At 34.1% G+C, this 17,160-nt stretch overlaps 1 protein-coding gene across 3 annotated transcripts in view; it reads right to left on the reverse strand.

Annotated features, from left to right (window-relative positions):
* LOC111048334 (integrator complex subunit 2) overlaps window positions 1-17,160 on the reverse strand; it is a 102,822-nt gene that overhangs the window by 31,121 nt on the left and 54,541 nt on the right. For all 3 annotated transcript variants that reach the window (XM_039422119.1, XM_039422121.1, XM_039422120.1), the window contains exons 7-9: window positions 14,480-14,677; window positions 9,862-10,045; window positions 8,316-8,464 (exon numbers count right to left, since the gene is read on the reverse strand). In XM_039422119.1, coding sequence (XP_039278053.1) covers window positions 8,316-8,464; window positions 9,862-10,045; window positions 14,480-14,677 — 531 coding nt within the window. The remainder of the gene's footprint in view (window positions 1-8,315; window positions 8,465-9,861; window positions 10,046-14,479; window positions 14,678-17,160) is intronic.

Raw genomic sequence — 17,160 nt, forward strand, 5'->3', positions numbered from 1 at the left:
GAGGAAATATTCCTGGAAGAGATAGAAGTTTTACAATTTTAGATTGAGCCACATATTCAAAAAATAATTTAGATGATTTGTGTAGTATTAGACTAGTAGTTCTGTGAACAGTAGACCTCGCGCAGTTATAGACCACAGCCTCCTCTTATACTGTCCATCAGAGTAAATCCTGTCTGTATGTCGTGTCGGCGAGATATCGGTGTGAAAACGGCTAATAGCTGTTGGGGTTGGTGTATCAAAAATGCTAACATCAAAGACTTACTCCTTCAAGACATAATGGCAACAGGTCAGCCCGAGTTCAAAGCAGAGAAAGGTCGAGTTACAATACTATGTTATTTTAGTTATTAATTGCATGCGTTATTGCATGCAATCAATAGTTCATTTAATAGTGCATAAAAAATGCATTCAATGAGTCATGCAATTAATGTTTTTTCACCAAGTTATATTGAGATATTAATTGCATGCGCTATTGCATGCAATGAATAATCCACTCGACAGCTGATTTATGATGAATAATTCTATAGTCTGATTAGTAGATGAAATTATATAGAGTGATATCGGAGTATGGAGGAAATTCCTTTTCCTTTCATATTATCCTTAAAATGCAAACTTTCAAAAAACCGTGTGTATACATAGACGTGAAGTTAAAAAAGGAATATTCCTGCCAAATCTCATAGTATTCTATCAACGCGTTTGGCCGTAAATGCGTTACATACATACAGACAGACGAAAGAAAATCCGAGTTGAAACATAGACCTCACTGCGATCGGTCAACAATTGAATATATTAAAAAAATATTCAGAAATACTTCCAATTGATGCTATACTCATAAAAGTGGAAAATAACTAGTAAATTTGTGAAAGAATAAACAATCTTTCATCATCTTCATCCCACCCCGATCTCTTGGGACGTCACACGATCTCTTCTTTCAAATGGTCATCACTCATCCGATTCACAAGTTTTCAGTTCGTCAAGTTATCAGTTTTGCGACTTTCTAGTTCGTCAAGTTTTCAGTGCGACAGGTTTTTCATTTTTTCGAGTTCTCATTTCATCAAGTATTCAGCGTTCGCAACAACTGCGACCTCTAGCCAACAAACACACTTTCCGCCCAAGGTGCGATATATACTATTTCTTCAGATTCAATACGGTACACCAAGGCCCTGTTCCACAAAAGCCTGTTAAATTTTAATCCCTATTAAATGCCACGAGAACCAATCAGAGAAGGTTTTTATGAGGAGGCTTCTCTGATTGGTTCTCGTGGAATTTAATCGGGATTAAAATGTAACAGACTTTTTTGCAAACGATTGTAAAAATGATAACTTATACGGGTGCTAATCATAATTAATTATGAAAATTCATTATTAGATTATTGAAAAATATATATTCTTGCTTAATAAAATATGATTGATTATTTTTAACGAGAATGAACAGTTAATATTACATCAATAAACCTTCAACAGTTACCATCTATAGAAGGCATTGACAAGACAGAGGATCGGCAACGTTCTTCTCCTATCTTGTTGTTTTATTTTTGTTTAATAAAAATGTTTGTTTAACATTGTATCCATACTGATCAAGAGATTAAAAAATGCATATGGAACATGAACGACCCCACACTGTATTAACTCAAGGGTTGTTTAAAACAATATTTTCCACTATTTTCAGTTATATATTGAAATGTAATGTATTTTTTGGAAAAATAAATTTCAATTTCTTTTTCCACTGCCATTATAACGTGGACTTCATTATAGAGCTAGTTACATACACACTTCAATTTTTTCCGTTCTAAACAAACATAATCTGTTTGACATCATCTGTTCAATCTAATAGAATTTATAAGGACGGAAAGAAATCGTACGCCAAAAAATCGATGTGTATGTAGCTAGACTAAACTTACCCGAATAACTGTGTTGATCCTTCTCAGCCTGCTGAAGCAGGTACTTGATAGGCAGTTCCGACAGAAACTCAGTCGAGTAGCTCTTGATCTTGTCTCGGCCGGCCTTTATGTATCCTGTCATGTTGGCCAACCTGACATCCTCATAGTGCAGCACATAATACAGCAGCAGCAGTTGTGCTGTTAGCGAGTTCGACGATTGTTTTGGACTTATCCTATTACTCAAGTTGGCTGAGTTTTTCTGCAAAAGAAATACATTTTTGTTCATTTGGAGGACACAATTTTTTTCCAACAATACATTAGTTTGGAGGAGACAATTTTGCTATTACAATACATACATTGTTCTGATTGGGATTCTTGATTTACTTGCCCTACTACCGTTGGTGAGGGAGTATTTTTATTGTGAAGAGAATAGCCTTATATCGGAGAATAATATTGATATTCCATTATCGAATTATTTGTAAGGAATTAATAGAATAATTTTATACTATATCCACTATGAATATTAATTTTGGCAATAAAAAAATATTATTATTATTTATTTCATTGACAGTTACAAATCATAATTATAATATGATTGGGAGAAGACAACAGGCATAGCCCAAAACTGTCTTCTCCCAAATTTTTGCAAATAAAAGTTTCAAAAAAGAATGAGGTTAATGAGGTTTCACTTTTCACTTATATCTGAATTAGGGTAAAATAATAAATAGTTCATGGTTCAGAAGCGTGTTTTCTGTTTTCCAGTTTTTGTTATGATTTGATAATACTAGATGAATGAAAAGAAATAAGCATATTTGAGAACGTTAGAAAAGCTTTATATTCTTTATAACTGCATTTACTTACTACCAATACTATATTTACTTGATTTTTTACTACGACTGCAAACATATAGACCAAGTCTAGGTTTAAAACTGATGTATGAGCCGAGAAACGAAATCTGGAGAGAGCCATTGAAACAGGTTGTGGCTTCTCTGTAGCTTCTCAAACCGATGTAACCAGCAAGTGCACGCGTTCATTGTGAGTGTTTCCGTTGCTCTTTCAAGATTTTGTTTCTCATCTGCACGCTTGGTCATAAATAACCAAACGTGCTATTGTGATACGCATCCAATGTGATCATACCCTCACTCATATCGAACCCAGCAGCAAGATTAACTTTTTGAATCTGTAAATTCATTGAAGCTGGTTTCAAATACAAAAAATACAAGAGTTGTTGAATTGAACTACTAAAATATTGTGCCATTTGCTGTTGAAAATGTTTACAAGCTGACTGGCGAAATCCTAGCCATGTTAAAATAGTACCTATTAAAAAGGAATACTTACTTTACTTTACTTTACTTTAGTTGGCTCTACAGACCTTGGTGGACCTTGGCCTCCTCAACACAATGCCTCCAATCGTCTCTTCTCTGTGATCTTTGCCGCCAGTTGTTGGATACGCCCAGCACACGCAGATCACCTATCACATCATTTATCCATCTCGTTCTCGGTCTTCCTCTCTTTCTCGTCCCCATCATTCGTCCATCCAGCAGTCTAAGTTGTGTCCTTTCCATATTCATTCTCACCACATGTCCAAGCCATTCCATCCTTCTTGCCTTAATAAATCTTACAATATTTCCTTCCCCTATAGCCTCATCGATTTGGCTGTTATGTCTGGTTCTCCAAACCCCTCCATCACATAGTGGTCCCCAGATCCATCGATACATTTTTCTCTCGAATGACTTCAGTGCTCTTTCATCCCTGCTCAGCAGTGTCCATGTCTCTGCTCCATATGTCACAACCGGTCGGACTAACGTCTTGTACATTTTCACTTTAGTTGCTCTTGATACTATTCTACTCTTAAAAATCCTTTGATTTGCAAAATACGCTCGATTAAAAAGGAATACAGAGTTCAATCATAATCAATGTTACTTTAGCCTTATCTTACCTTGAACTGAACTATAACATTATTCCTTTATTTATTCATTTATTCATTTACTTTAACCAATGCACAAATCAAATACATGATTAGAAAAGGACCATTAGGCCTAGCCCAACTAACTATTTATGGCGTAGTTTATTTCATACAAGATTTAATTTGAATATTATCGAAATTTGACTATATCGAAAACAACCAAGTTTTCAATATAGTTATGTATTCTATTTAATGGCATTTTTCATTTTATATTGTACTAGCCCCGTCAGGCTCGCTTCGCTAGCCATATCCGTCTGGCCAGGGGGCTCCGCCCCTCTGGACCCCCGACTGGATCGTCCAAAAATGAGATCAGCGGGCTCGCGAATTTTCCATTTGAGCATGCTTCATTCCATTAGAAAGCCAAAGAACTTCCTTACTCGATTCAATCACTGATTAATTTCAATTATTTAGTGCAGGGTGGAAAACTTCGTTGGGATATTATGAGAATTATTGTACTCCAGTCTAAACTTTAAAATTTTCCCACCTCAGCTAAACCTGTGTACTGAATTTTTGAATATATTTCCATCAATTATAGAAAAAGGTGAGAAAACGCAAAAAACCGCTAGAAAAACGCAGATTTTGTGGCATATCTTTTACGTTATTTCAAATTCCTTCTAACACATTATTACACCCTAGCTGAGCTTCGGTAGCAATTTTGAACTATTTCAGTTCATTTGTTCTCGATAAAACTGAGAAAAAGAAAAAAACGCTTGAAAAACGTAGATTTTGGGCGTATCTTTGGCGTTATTTCAAATTCCTTCTAACACAACATTATTACACCCTAGCTCAGCTTCTGTACTAAATTTGAACAATTTCTGTTCATTTGTTCTCAATAAATCTGAGAAAACGCTGGAAAAACGCAGATTTTGGATGTATGTTTGGAATTTTTTCCAAATCCGTTTTTAGTGCGGGCCAACTGAACATACCTACCAAATTTGAACGTTTTTGGTCCGATAGATTTTTAGTTCTGCGAGTGAGTGACTTACTGAGGTATATAGATTTTACTTTTTTCTTTTATAACCATTTTTGTCATTGTAAGAATGTTTTTGGGACAAATAAAGATTTGAATTTGATACCTTAGTATGAGTAAGTATTGACTTACTTGGTGTGTGAGTGAGTTTCGGAATATCCTGCGAATTTCTTCTTCGTCTATCGGCTGATTGGTGTTTTCTGAGGGCAACTTGGATCCTGGTACAAGTATCGAATTAACATACACCTCAACCAGTGCAGGTAGAACTGGATGCAACGGTGCATCACTCGAGCAAATTTGTCTGAAAAAACAAGTAAATTTATCAAAAATAATGAAAAACTCAAGAATGATAATTGATTCTAAGCACACAAAGTCATGTTTATCTATATAATAAGAGAGATGAGGGTTGTGTTTGTTCGCATCAAAACATGTCAACTTATGGATTAACATATCGGAAAAACGGGAATGATTTAGATATCCAAATTTTTCACATAGATTCTAAAAGTATCAATCTCATGCACCTCGAAGCTCAAATTTCAATTTTTCTTCTAGATTTTTCAGAATAATGTTCAAATTTCATCCATGGGACATGAAATTTCATACGGCGTACATTGTTGTAAAATGTGTTTGTATAAAGGGAGCTAATAGAGAAATTAATAAGCTGGTAGCATGTATAGCAATATGTGTTTCGGTACAGTAAGCTCATGTTTCGATACAGGAAGCTCATGTTTCGATACAGGAGTTTTGATACAAATGCTGGCAGCCTATGTATCAATGATACTGATAAGATGTTACAACAAAGCAACATAATAATATTTCTGTAGCAATTATAGCGATTGTCATAATTATATTATCTATAATATAATAAACGAAAGAATTTGCTTATTCACGTACGGGATAGGAAATTCACGAATGACGCATCATCATGTCTGAACTACTGATCTGATTAACTTGAAATTTTCCAAATAGATTCTTAAATTACCGAGGATGGTTATAGGACTATTTTAAATTCTTCAAGTTCCCAGTGTGTCAAGTTTTTAATTGGACCCTTGCGGGCCACGGAACCTGATAGTAAACAATAGTACACTTTGTAACGGAAAGTTTTTTTTTAAATAAGCTGCTTTTGAACGGTATGCAGTATAAAAGCTGTGCCGATTGAGGCCAATATGCACCATAAACATTTAACGCTAAGCTTTAAGCTGCGTTTACACCGGAGTTAATAACACGAATTATTAACAAAAAGTTATTAACTTGACTGAATCGTCAAAAATTTCTCTTGACAAAAGTTAATAACTCATGTTTCTAAGGCGGGATGCACACCGGAGAAACGCATTTCGTGAAGCCCTCTCTCATGAAACTTGTTTCATGCGATCCGTTTCACTCGCGCATGCATACAAAAGAAACGGTTCCTGCTTAATCTTATCAGTCGATTGCGAGCAACTTTCGTTCCACGTTTCCTGAAACTTTTTTCACGAAATGCGTTTCTCCGGTGTGCATCCCGCCTAACAGAAAATTTCTTGTTATTAACAAGATCTTGTTTATAATTGACTTCCATATAATTTCATTTAACGAGAGTATTCATACTATGATATAATAGCCGGAATAAAAAAAAGCAAAAAATTGTCTTCAAATTTGAATTGGAACCATGTGTGTGATCATCAACATAATGATCTTCATCTGATCTAATGTAAATAAATTAGAATGCGTTTACACCAGAGTTTAAAACATAAGTTAATTAATAACATTCTCTTTTGGCTGCTAGTTTTGTTATCAACAAAAGTTAATAACTTTGTCACGTGTTTTGTCTGCAGCTGTAATTATTGGGGAACAGCTGTAGTTGTAGGGTAGGGATGCTGGGCGAGGGGGTTGCGGGGAAGATAGTAACCTGTTATTAACAAAAGTTACCGACTCTCGATGGATAACATAAATCTTGTTAATAACAAGGAATTTTCTGTTGAAAACACGAGTTATCAACTTTTTTCAAGATAATTTTTTGTCGATTCAGTCAAGTTAATAACTTTTTGTTAATAACTGTTATTAACTCCGGTGTAAACGCAGCTTAAAGCTTAGCGTTAAATGTTTATGGTGCATATTGGCCTCAATCTGGCACAGCTTCTATACTGCATACCGTTCAAAAGCAGCTTATTTAAAAAAAAAACTTTCCGTTACAAAGTGTATTATTGTTTACAACTTTTTATTAATAACTCATGTTATCAACTCTGGTGTAAACGCAGCTTAAGATTACATTTGGTTGAATTTATTATATGTATTTCATTCCGGGTTGAAACGAACAGCTGATCTACAGTGAGGTCCACGTTAATTGGTAGTAGAGAAAGGTGGGATAACAACGTTGCAGATCCTCTGTCTTGTCAATACCTTCTATAGAATTATAGACGATAGCTGATACAGGTTTATTGATGTAATATTAACTGTTCATTCTGGTTTAAAATAATCAATTATATTTTATTAAGCAAGAATTTATATTTTTCAATAATTTCATGATAAATGTTCATTATTAAGATGAAATATTTTGTATATTAATTATACATTGTTAAAAGACGATCTGGTAACAGAGCAAAGCAAGAAGAGATAGCGCTATCCGCTTTGTTGAAAGATAGACAAGGATAGCAATACCATTGCTAATCAAACACTGCTATTATAATGTGGACCTTACTATAGCATGATTTATCAAGCCCAAAGGCTGTTAGAGAGAGAGAGAGAGAGAGAGAGAGAGAGAGGAGAGAGAGAGAGAGAGAGAGAGAGAGAGAGAGAATATAATAATTATTTAGTGTATTGTTTTGGATAGATATTTCTAGAGATTTTAATAGTACAAGTAGTTCGAATAGGATATATCAAGTAAAATATGAAAAAAAAAATGGAGATAAAATACTAACAACTAAGAGGTTCGAATTGGTAGAGTCAATGGCCCATATGAATAAAACCAGAAAAAATGCTCATGAGCAAGAGCATGGAGCATAAGGTTTTTCTCATGAGCAAAAGGTAGAAGCAAAAGCATTTGCTCATTTTTATACGAATAAGCTTTACCTTATACTCCTACCTTATGATCCTGAACTCTGGAGCAAATGCTCACTTATTTTTAATATTTTTCATCAGCTGATTCGCTTTTGTAGGCTTACTTTGTTTTTATAGCTCAGGGAAGCGCTAAATATGCAAGTAGGGGGCACCGCTTGTGTTTGCGTCGTCTGCTCTGTTTTCTATTTATGAATAGAATTTTTGGTTAGTTGAGTTCAGAATTTTGAAATAATAGCGTAAAAAATGTCATCTCTATAATAATCTTCAGCATATTCTTATGATATCAATCGCCTTCTTATAATCGTCTACACTCTCATCTTCTTAAATGCCTATTTCCTATTTTGTGATGGCTATCTTTATATCAGGTAGCTATCTTTTGTATTTATTCTTTTGATATATATCATGGTTGAATCTAAAATTGGTTGTTCTCAACTATTGGTTGTGATTGTATTGGTATTGTTTCCTATTACCTGTAGATCCAATCCTTGATAGGCACTTTATGCTTTGTGAACGCTCGACTCTTGAGAAGCTGATGAATACAATGAACAGGTAAAAACCCAGTAATATTTGCGCTAAGATTCGCAGTGACTGGAACTTTCACTGCATGCGACGTTACAACCTGCAAAAGAAAACATCCATATTGATTCAACAAAGTGTTGACATATTTTTACAAAAATACCTAAGAATATTATTAATTTAGAGATACATAATCTAATTCCGTAATATACGCCTTAGCTTTCTCAATCAATGCTATAAAATCTTCATTCACAAATCAACAAATATTAATTTTTAAATCAACATTTTCCGGCTCTACCCTGTGCCTAACGTAACTATGTGTTCAATAGTCTGTTAGTATCCACCACAGTCACAATTCGGTCGATCTGCAAATCCCCATTTATAAAGTGCTGCAGCTATTTGCCCATGGCCTGTCCTGATCTAGTTCAATGTGGACCATTCACGTCCACTAGAGTGAGATCCACGTTATAATGGCAGTGGAGAAAGATAGGAGAACAGCGTTGCCGATTCTCTGCCTTGTCACTGCCTTCTATAGAATATAAGTGATACGGATGAATCTGATGTAATATCAACTGTTTATACTTGTTAAAAATGATCTATTATATCTCAATCGTCAAGAAAATATATTTTTCATTTATGTAAATATCATGCACACACTGAGTGAGCCATTGTCATGTCAGTCTCCTCTCAGCAGTGGAAAATAATTCATTTTTAGTTCTTTTGACTTTGTCACAAATGGATTTCTTGATCCCAGTATGTTGTTGATGAGGGCTGGTATATCTTTGTGTATGGACAGTTGTGTTTACATAGAATTCTCTTAAAAGATCACTGGATCTGCCGAGACTCAGTTTAATACTCAGCTACTCATTTATTGGAATGGAATACATATTACTAAATATATGTTATTAATTTATTTCATTCAAGCGAAACATTCACAAAATGAAAACAATGATTAAGGAGGGACAACATAATTAATTCAGAACTGTTAGATAGTTATTTATTAATACTATTATATTTATAAATATAAATATTTATAAATTTATACTATTAATTTAGATAGTTACTAAGCCAGTTATGATAGCAATTATTACAATTTTCACAATAGTATGGAGAAAACAGTTGAACATGATACAAACAATAAAAAATGGCTTCTCTACAAAAAAGCCAGAGACTCAACACACTAGAACAATACGAAATTTTCAAACACCTCCACTATGACAAATCCAACTTATTAAATTATCAACTTAACTTCAAATCAAATGTAATATTTCCCACATTTTGGCCACACAGTCCAACCCATAAGAGCAAGCGCCCCCTGGTTTCAGGCTGATGAAGCTCCTCTTCAGGAGTGAAATGCATTCCTCAAGACTCCAAAAAAAGTAAGTGTTTTCTCAAATATTTACTAGTAACACAGTGTCAGAACTTCAACAAAGTTAAAAAATGTTCACTAAATTTCATGGAAATATGAGGCGAAATGAAGGAAAAAACGAAAATGATTACCTGTTCAGTGAAAATTTCTTGAGTGAAAATCTGTTTCATTCGTGTCATGTTGTTGTGGCGTATGGCCACCTTCATTCCAATGGTGGAGCAGACTAGCTCGCAGATTGCACTCAGCTGGTTGCTGTGGAAATGAATGGCCATCAGAAGAAGCATTTCCCCGAATGAGGCCGACACTCCACTGGCACTAAAAACATAAATAAATGTGAATTACCTTATGCAAAGTTTCAAGCAGTTGGTGATCATTAATTTATGGGATATTAGAATAGGAAGTTGAATTTATCCAAAGTTAGAAGACAGTCTACTAACGTTGGAATACACCTATATAAATAAAAATCAAGACTCAAATTTTGACATTCAATAACTTTTTTATGTATGCACCGAATTTGATGAATTTTTTAAGTTGAGTTCGTTATGTTCAGGACAAAGTTTATGGCCTAACAAATTTATAATCCGACTTCAGGACTCTTTCCTACGGTTCTTTAAAGTTTACATCCTATTATATTAAGCGAGCAATTTCTGTATATATCTGGTTATTTTTTATATCTGTTTATCTATGTTTTACGGATCTCGAAAACTGCTCTAACGATTTTCATGGAATTTGGAACATAGTAGGTTTATGATATAACGATTTAATTGCACTAGGTCTCATTCTTTGGAAAACTCACTGAACTAAAAAGGATAATTCATTCTTCGAAAACAGATGATAATTTCGAAAACAGAATATGCGTGTGCCTGTGTGGGAGAGAGTCAGAATTATTTCCAGCTGTGTAATCATAATCTGAGAAATTTTAACTAGCTAGACGATTTTTAATCAATTTGATCAACATAATCTGATTTGTTGACATGACATGATAATCCTCCTAAACTAGAGTATATAAAAATTTTCAAAGTTGATCATTATTTGACAATTTCAAGTGATTAGTGAGTGTTATTTTGTTATTCAATTTGGTTTGTATATTATCTAAATTATATCTTTTTTGTTTTCAAAATGTTTGAACAGAAAATTGAGCCTGAATTCAAGTGTATGGAACATAACCTACTTTCTGGACTATTTATAGTGTATAAATCAAAATTCGGGGAAAAAACAGTTTTGGGCTGTGCCTGTTAGTACTTCCCCAATCATTTTTAAGAATTGTGTTCGGTTTATCAAAAGTCAATAAATAAATAACGAGCGAAGCTCGGTGCCCCGATATTGTAATCCTTATGGGAGACGATTTGTAAGCAGGCCACACACAGAAAAAAAATCAACTGTTATAATAATTTGCGTCATCCAACAGCCGTCGATAGATCTGTTTTTCAATTTTATTTCTACTGATTCACAAAATTTCAATTCTTTATAATGCCGCGGTACGAATGACGTACAAACTTGGGTCGTAGAACTCGAAATGCTGTAAATTTAGAATATGCACGGGAAAATCAGCAGCAAGGAGATATACCATTCAATTCCCAGCAAGCTGCATTCAACTATAACTAAAAATAAAAACTGCTGCACAACTAACTAAGCACATTGGAAGCCCATTTCAAGATATAGATGTAAATACTGATTGTTGGATAATTTTCATAAAAATATAGTGCATCAGATTAAGCTAAGGCTGAGCACACATGAGGAGGCGCGGCTTGGTAATACAACGTGTTGATCTTATGGAGATTGCCTGATCACACCGTTCCAGGCCATGTCCGATTCAGTGTGTGTGAGTTCTTCCATTCAAACCAATAAGCAAGAAGCACCTGGGTGCAGAATGCCGCATCGCGCCTCCTCAGGTGTGCATCCAGTTAAAGTTTGTCATGAGATGCAATTTGTCGGTACGAAGTTCGCCGGGCCAGCTATTGAAACTTGTAGAAGATTCATTGAGATTCTGCCACTATAGATTTGAGTGTTTGAAAAATTGGTGAAAAACATGAATTGGGATCAAAAATGTATTATGAGTATATTAGTAAGGACAGATGGTATAACAAAACGATCCTCTTCACGTTTTTTGGAAAAAATGTCACGTTTTTTGGAAAAAATGTGATTCTTCATCATAAATGACATAATGTATTGCCAGATCTCGCAAGACCCATTGCACACTAACACTACATTATAATGGAAACTAATGAAAAAAATTGCGTATTCAGAGCAAAGAATAAATATGTAGATGAGTAGATATCTTCTAGAAACCAAATGTAGAACCTATTTGTTATGAACAGAATAGAAATAAGAATACACCTAAAATTCTATCAATACTAAGTAAATTAAATGACTCAACTTTTCTAAACAGATAAACATACACACAAACGCTAAACGAAAACCAAACTCAAAAAAATCGACTGAAAAATTACTGTTGAGAAAAACAAAAACTAATCGTTGCCCTCCAAAAGTAATTTCAAAAGTCTCCCCTTGAAAACGTTAAGTGAAACAGAAAAACGACATGTTCAGGAATAGCATTCCAAAGTCTTGCAGCAATCACCACAAACTAAGAATTGAATCTTGCAGTCCGATGGATAGGAATCTGCAAGGTATACAAATGAGATCTCGTGTTGCGATTTGGATTGACATCAACAAGACGGATGAAATCATCTGCTAGATAAGTAGGGACCTCGATCATGACCAGAATTTTATACACTTGACAGAGAAGAAAATACTGTCTACGCTTATTCATTTATTGAAAACAAGAATATTTGGAAGCAACAGATCAATGATCCATTTTGCTTCCATTACATTAATCGTTTGAAAAACAAAGAAAATTTGAAGTACAACCAAACAAATTAATTAGAAATAAGAAAATTAAATGTAGAAAAATTTATGAAGATGATTATAAATATAATACAATAATATGAATTGCAATTACATCAAGTGATTATACAATCTTAAGTATTGAACTAAATACTAAAATGAAAAATGGATGGAATGAAATTATCCAATTTGAGCCAACCCAACTCCATGAAGAATGGAGTGATTCGCGAGAAACGCCTAGCGTCAAATATGAACCTGACTGCATAGTTCAATGAGCGTTGGAGCCGACCATTCAACTCATTTGTTATCTATTTGTTATTTATTATGTCGTAATAAGGGATGCAGCAATAATCGAAGAACGGCATTATCAAGGATAGTACGAACAGCTCTGGGAAGTAATCTTCTTATCCTCTTTAAGTTTATGCATCCCTCCAAAACCTTATTACAAACATGAGTAACTTGTTCCCGCCAGCTCAATGAGCAATCAATTAATAAGCCTAGTACTTTAACACTGAAACAGTAGGGAATATTAGTACCATTGATGGTCACTGGGGGTGCGCTAGGGACATCCAATTGGTTTAACAGCCTAGGATGTCCTATGATAATACTTACGGTTTTTGAAGGGTTAAGTGTCAACCTATGAGCAGAAGTCCACCTCAACAAGCAATGCAATATCATTGTTCACTTGATCAATGACATGTGTGAACTGCAATTTTTGGAAATGTGAATGAATTATCAGGTCGTCAGCAAATAAAGATAAGAGGTATTGTTAAGAATCATTGAGTACATTATTAATATAGATAGAAAAGAGAAGAGGACCTAACACAGAGCCTTGTGGGACTCCTTGATTCATAGTACGCCAAGGAGATGTCACCAGCTGTCCCCACCACAGCCTGAGATATCTCTTAGATATTACCACACCAGGTAAGATATCTAAAAATATTTCAATACTACTCTTCTAGACAAACATACCAAGGTCAAGATGACCCACCTTGGAAGTAGGCTTCCTCCTGCACAAGCCACTTGATGCAGACTTTGGGCCATATGAATAAAGTTTAGCATTTGCTTATACTTATAAAATATGGAGCATTTGCTTCATTTTCTATGAATAAACGTAAGCAAAACCTTTTGCTCATGCTCATCAAAAAATAGTTTCAGCATTTGCTCATACTCAAAATTGTATGAATAAACTAGAGCATTTGCTCAACTTTTGAAGCAAATGCTTCAAAAAAGGTGAGTCTAGTCTAGAGCAGCTTATCATCTTTTGCACACAGTAAAATGACTCAACTAATTCGTATGAGGAAGAGGAAACTATACCAGATACGATCACAACCAATAGTTGAGAGCTATAAAACTCTTTTTTAGATTCAACCATGATATATATCACCATTATTCCTACAAAAGAATAAATACAAAAGATAGCTACCTGATATAAAGATAGCCATCACAAAATAGGAAATAGGCATTTAAGAAGATGAGAGTGTAGACGATTATAAGAAGGCTATTGATATTATAAGAATATGCTGAAGATTATTATAGAGATGACATTTTTTCACGCTATTATTTCAAAATTCGACTAACCTAAACTATTCATAAGTAGAAAACAGAGCAGACGACGCAAACACAAGCGGTGGTCCCTACTTGCATAATTAGCGCTTCCGTGAGCTATAAAAACAAAGTAAGGCTACAAAAGCGAATCAGCTGATGAAAATTCTTTAAAATACGTGAGTATTTGCTCCAGAGTTCAGGAGCATAAGGTAAGAGTATAAGGTAAAGCTTATTCATATAAAAATGAGGAAATGCGTTTGCTTCTACCTTTTGCTCATGAGCAAAACCTTATGCTCCATGCTCTTGCTCATGAGCATTTGCTCTGGTTTTATTCAGATGGGCCATTGCGTCACCTACCTTTCGAAGTAGGCTTCCTCCTGCACAAGCCACTTGACCCAATTGATGCACTTGGTCTCGTGCTCGTTGAGTGTGATGAGCGAGGGACACGCGATGAGCATGCACAGACCAATCGACACAAAGCGAACCCCGGCCGGCGAGGGTGGTGGCTGTGACGTCAGCAACTGCACTATCAGGGAGACCTCCTCTTCTTGGAACCTGATAGCAAGAAAATAATTTAAGTTAATAATTATGGAAATACTGTGAATGAGAGATTGCACTTTTACAAATTCTAATGAATAATAATATAATTTGGATTCCCATTTAATAATTATTACCATAGAGAAAACATAGCCCAAGAAGATATCCCATGGTATAGGGCTTGGGCATGGTTTATGTTTGTGTATCAAGTTGAGTTGATACTGTATCATATTGTGGTGATACTGTATAATATCGTGTTGATACTGTATCATTTATGGTGATACAATAGTGTAAAGATAGCATAAGAAGATATCCCATGGTATAGGGCGTTTATGTTTGTGTATCAAGTTGAGATGATAATGTATCATATTGTGGTGATACTGTATATCGAGTTGATACTGTATCATTTATGGTGATACAATAGTGGAAATATAGCATAAGAAGATATCCCATGGTATAGGGTGTTTATGTTCCAAATTTCACTGTTAACTCAAGCCGTTAGTCCTGGTAGTTTTTTTTTGCGAAGCTATGTGGCGCTGGCAATCTCTCATACTTTATTAATTTTCTGTTTTTCTTTCTCTTTAATATTCATATTAATTAAAACTTTATAAATTCCATTTATAAATTAATCCTTAGTTGAATAGATGAAATTAACGTTTTGGTAGAGAGTTAGTGGGAAGGATATTTTGAATATTCTTTCCGAAAAATAGACATTGATATGTCCAAAGCTCCGCCAATTTATGTAGATGCATAACAATATTATCTTTAGTTATTACAAATTGATTTTTTCGTATCATATACAGTTCAATAATTATTTTCTTAGTCTACATTATGTAAATTCATCTACAATTTTGCTGTATTGTAAGCTATTTTATATAAGTGTATAAGCCAGTATATATTGTAATCTACATAAATAAAGTACTCAATTAATCAATCAATACTATGCCGTTCTTACACTCTCACCTCATCAAAACAGTTACAGTAGAAAGTAATCGGCTTGAAATTTACAAATTATGACATAATTATTCATATTAAAACTATCATTTCAATATGAGTTTGATGCGGATACTTTCTTAATCAGTTTTCGATTGAAGGAGACATGAGAGTCTGTAGCAAAAATCAAACAGAGTCTGAGACAATGAATTCTGTAGCAAAAATGTTTACTTTATGAAGAGTATTTTACTTTCTGAAGTGTCAAGCCATTCACGAAAATGAAAAAGAATGAAAATCCTTTTCACCACTCAAACTTCCAGAAGTTCTATGTAGACTGTTGAAAATTATGATAATGGGCTTCTTCAGATCTCAGATCCTTTTCCAAAGAGATCCTCAAGACATGAAAAGGACATTATTGCAGCTTTCAAATTGACGTAAATACTTTGCACTCAATTCAACATTACTATTTATTCGTCACGACATATCCAAGATAATTCACAATTCCCTGAATTCTTAGGATTGTGATGAATGAAAATCGATTGAAATAAGATTTGGACACAACATTCCTTATTTCAGTAAATTCTATCAACTGCATAACATCCATATTTCTGTATCAGTATTTTGTTGCATAAATTTAGTTAATTATTTTCAAAACTTACTGATATATCTGAGAACGCAAGAAATGTATTGTAATGGTTATGATATTAAAATAAATTTATTGATTGGGTTCATTTAAAAAGGTATAGAATTATGACTTTTTCAATTGTATAGTGTAATATTGTTAGTATTTTTATAATGTTGAACTGATACTGAAGTTCTCTTTCCTTTTTTTTGTCTTTTTTTCTAATTCTTAATTCGCTTTATTAACTTTGTGTTACTTCTTTTTTATTTTAAGTAGTTTTTCTCTACCCAAACAGGTTTTTGTAATTTTTTGAATTATTTTCCACATAAAATGATTTTTTGTAATGTTCTTCAGGGTATGATTGTGATTTTTTAGTTATATGGTAAATGTTTCAGTAACTATGGTGATTTCATGCTCTGTATATGTTGTAAGAAATGGAAAATAAATTTATTTGATTCGAATCAGACTTTTGTGCTCATTTAGTTGAATTTTCAGTGTAACTTTTTTGTCGTGAGAAATTTATTTTTCTGTTAATAATTTTCTCACATTAAGATTATTCTAAATTGCGTCCGGGAAAATTCAAATTTTATGCAGGGTTGAAGTATTCTCAAGGAACTGTATTTCCGTAAGCGATGGAAAATAACACTGGTATTTGGGAATATTTCAAGCTTGTACTATCCTTTCCCACGGAATTGTGCTCTGTCTCCACGTGGACAGTCGTCTCGTTGGTGGAAGGGGAACATAATGTGCGTGGAAAAGATCAGTTCCAAACAAGTCGCGGCCGGAATAACTTTGAAATCCAGAGGTGGCCCGGGCCTCTCGAGGACCCAAGATCAACGTGTTAAATTTCCTTATTGTTTAAATTTGTAGAAATATATTATTTTTAGCCGTGGTTTATGTTGGAATAGTTTATTAATGATTAGAGAAGTTAATGTGTGAATTTTTA

Source organism: Nilaparvata lugens, chromosome 2 (genome assembly GCF_014356525.2).
Source record: "Nilaparvata lugens isolate BPH chromosome 2, ASM1435652v1, whole genome shotgun sequence".
In the NCBI taxonomy this organism is placed as follows: Eukaryota; Metazoa; Arthropoda; class Insecta; order Hemiptera; family Delphacidae; genus Nilaparvata; species Nilaparvata lugens.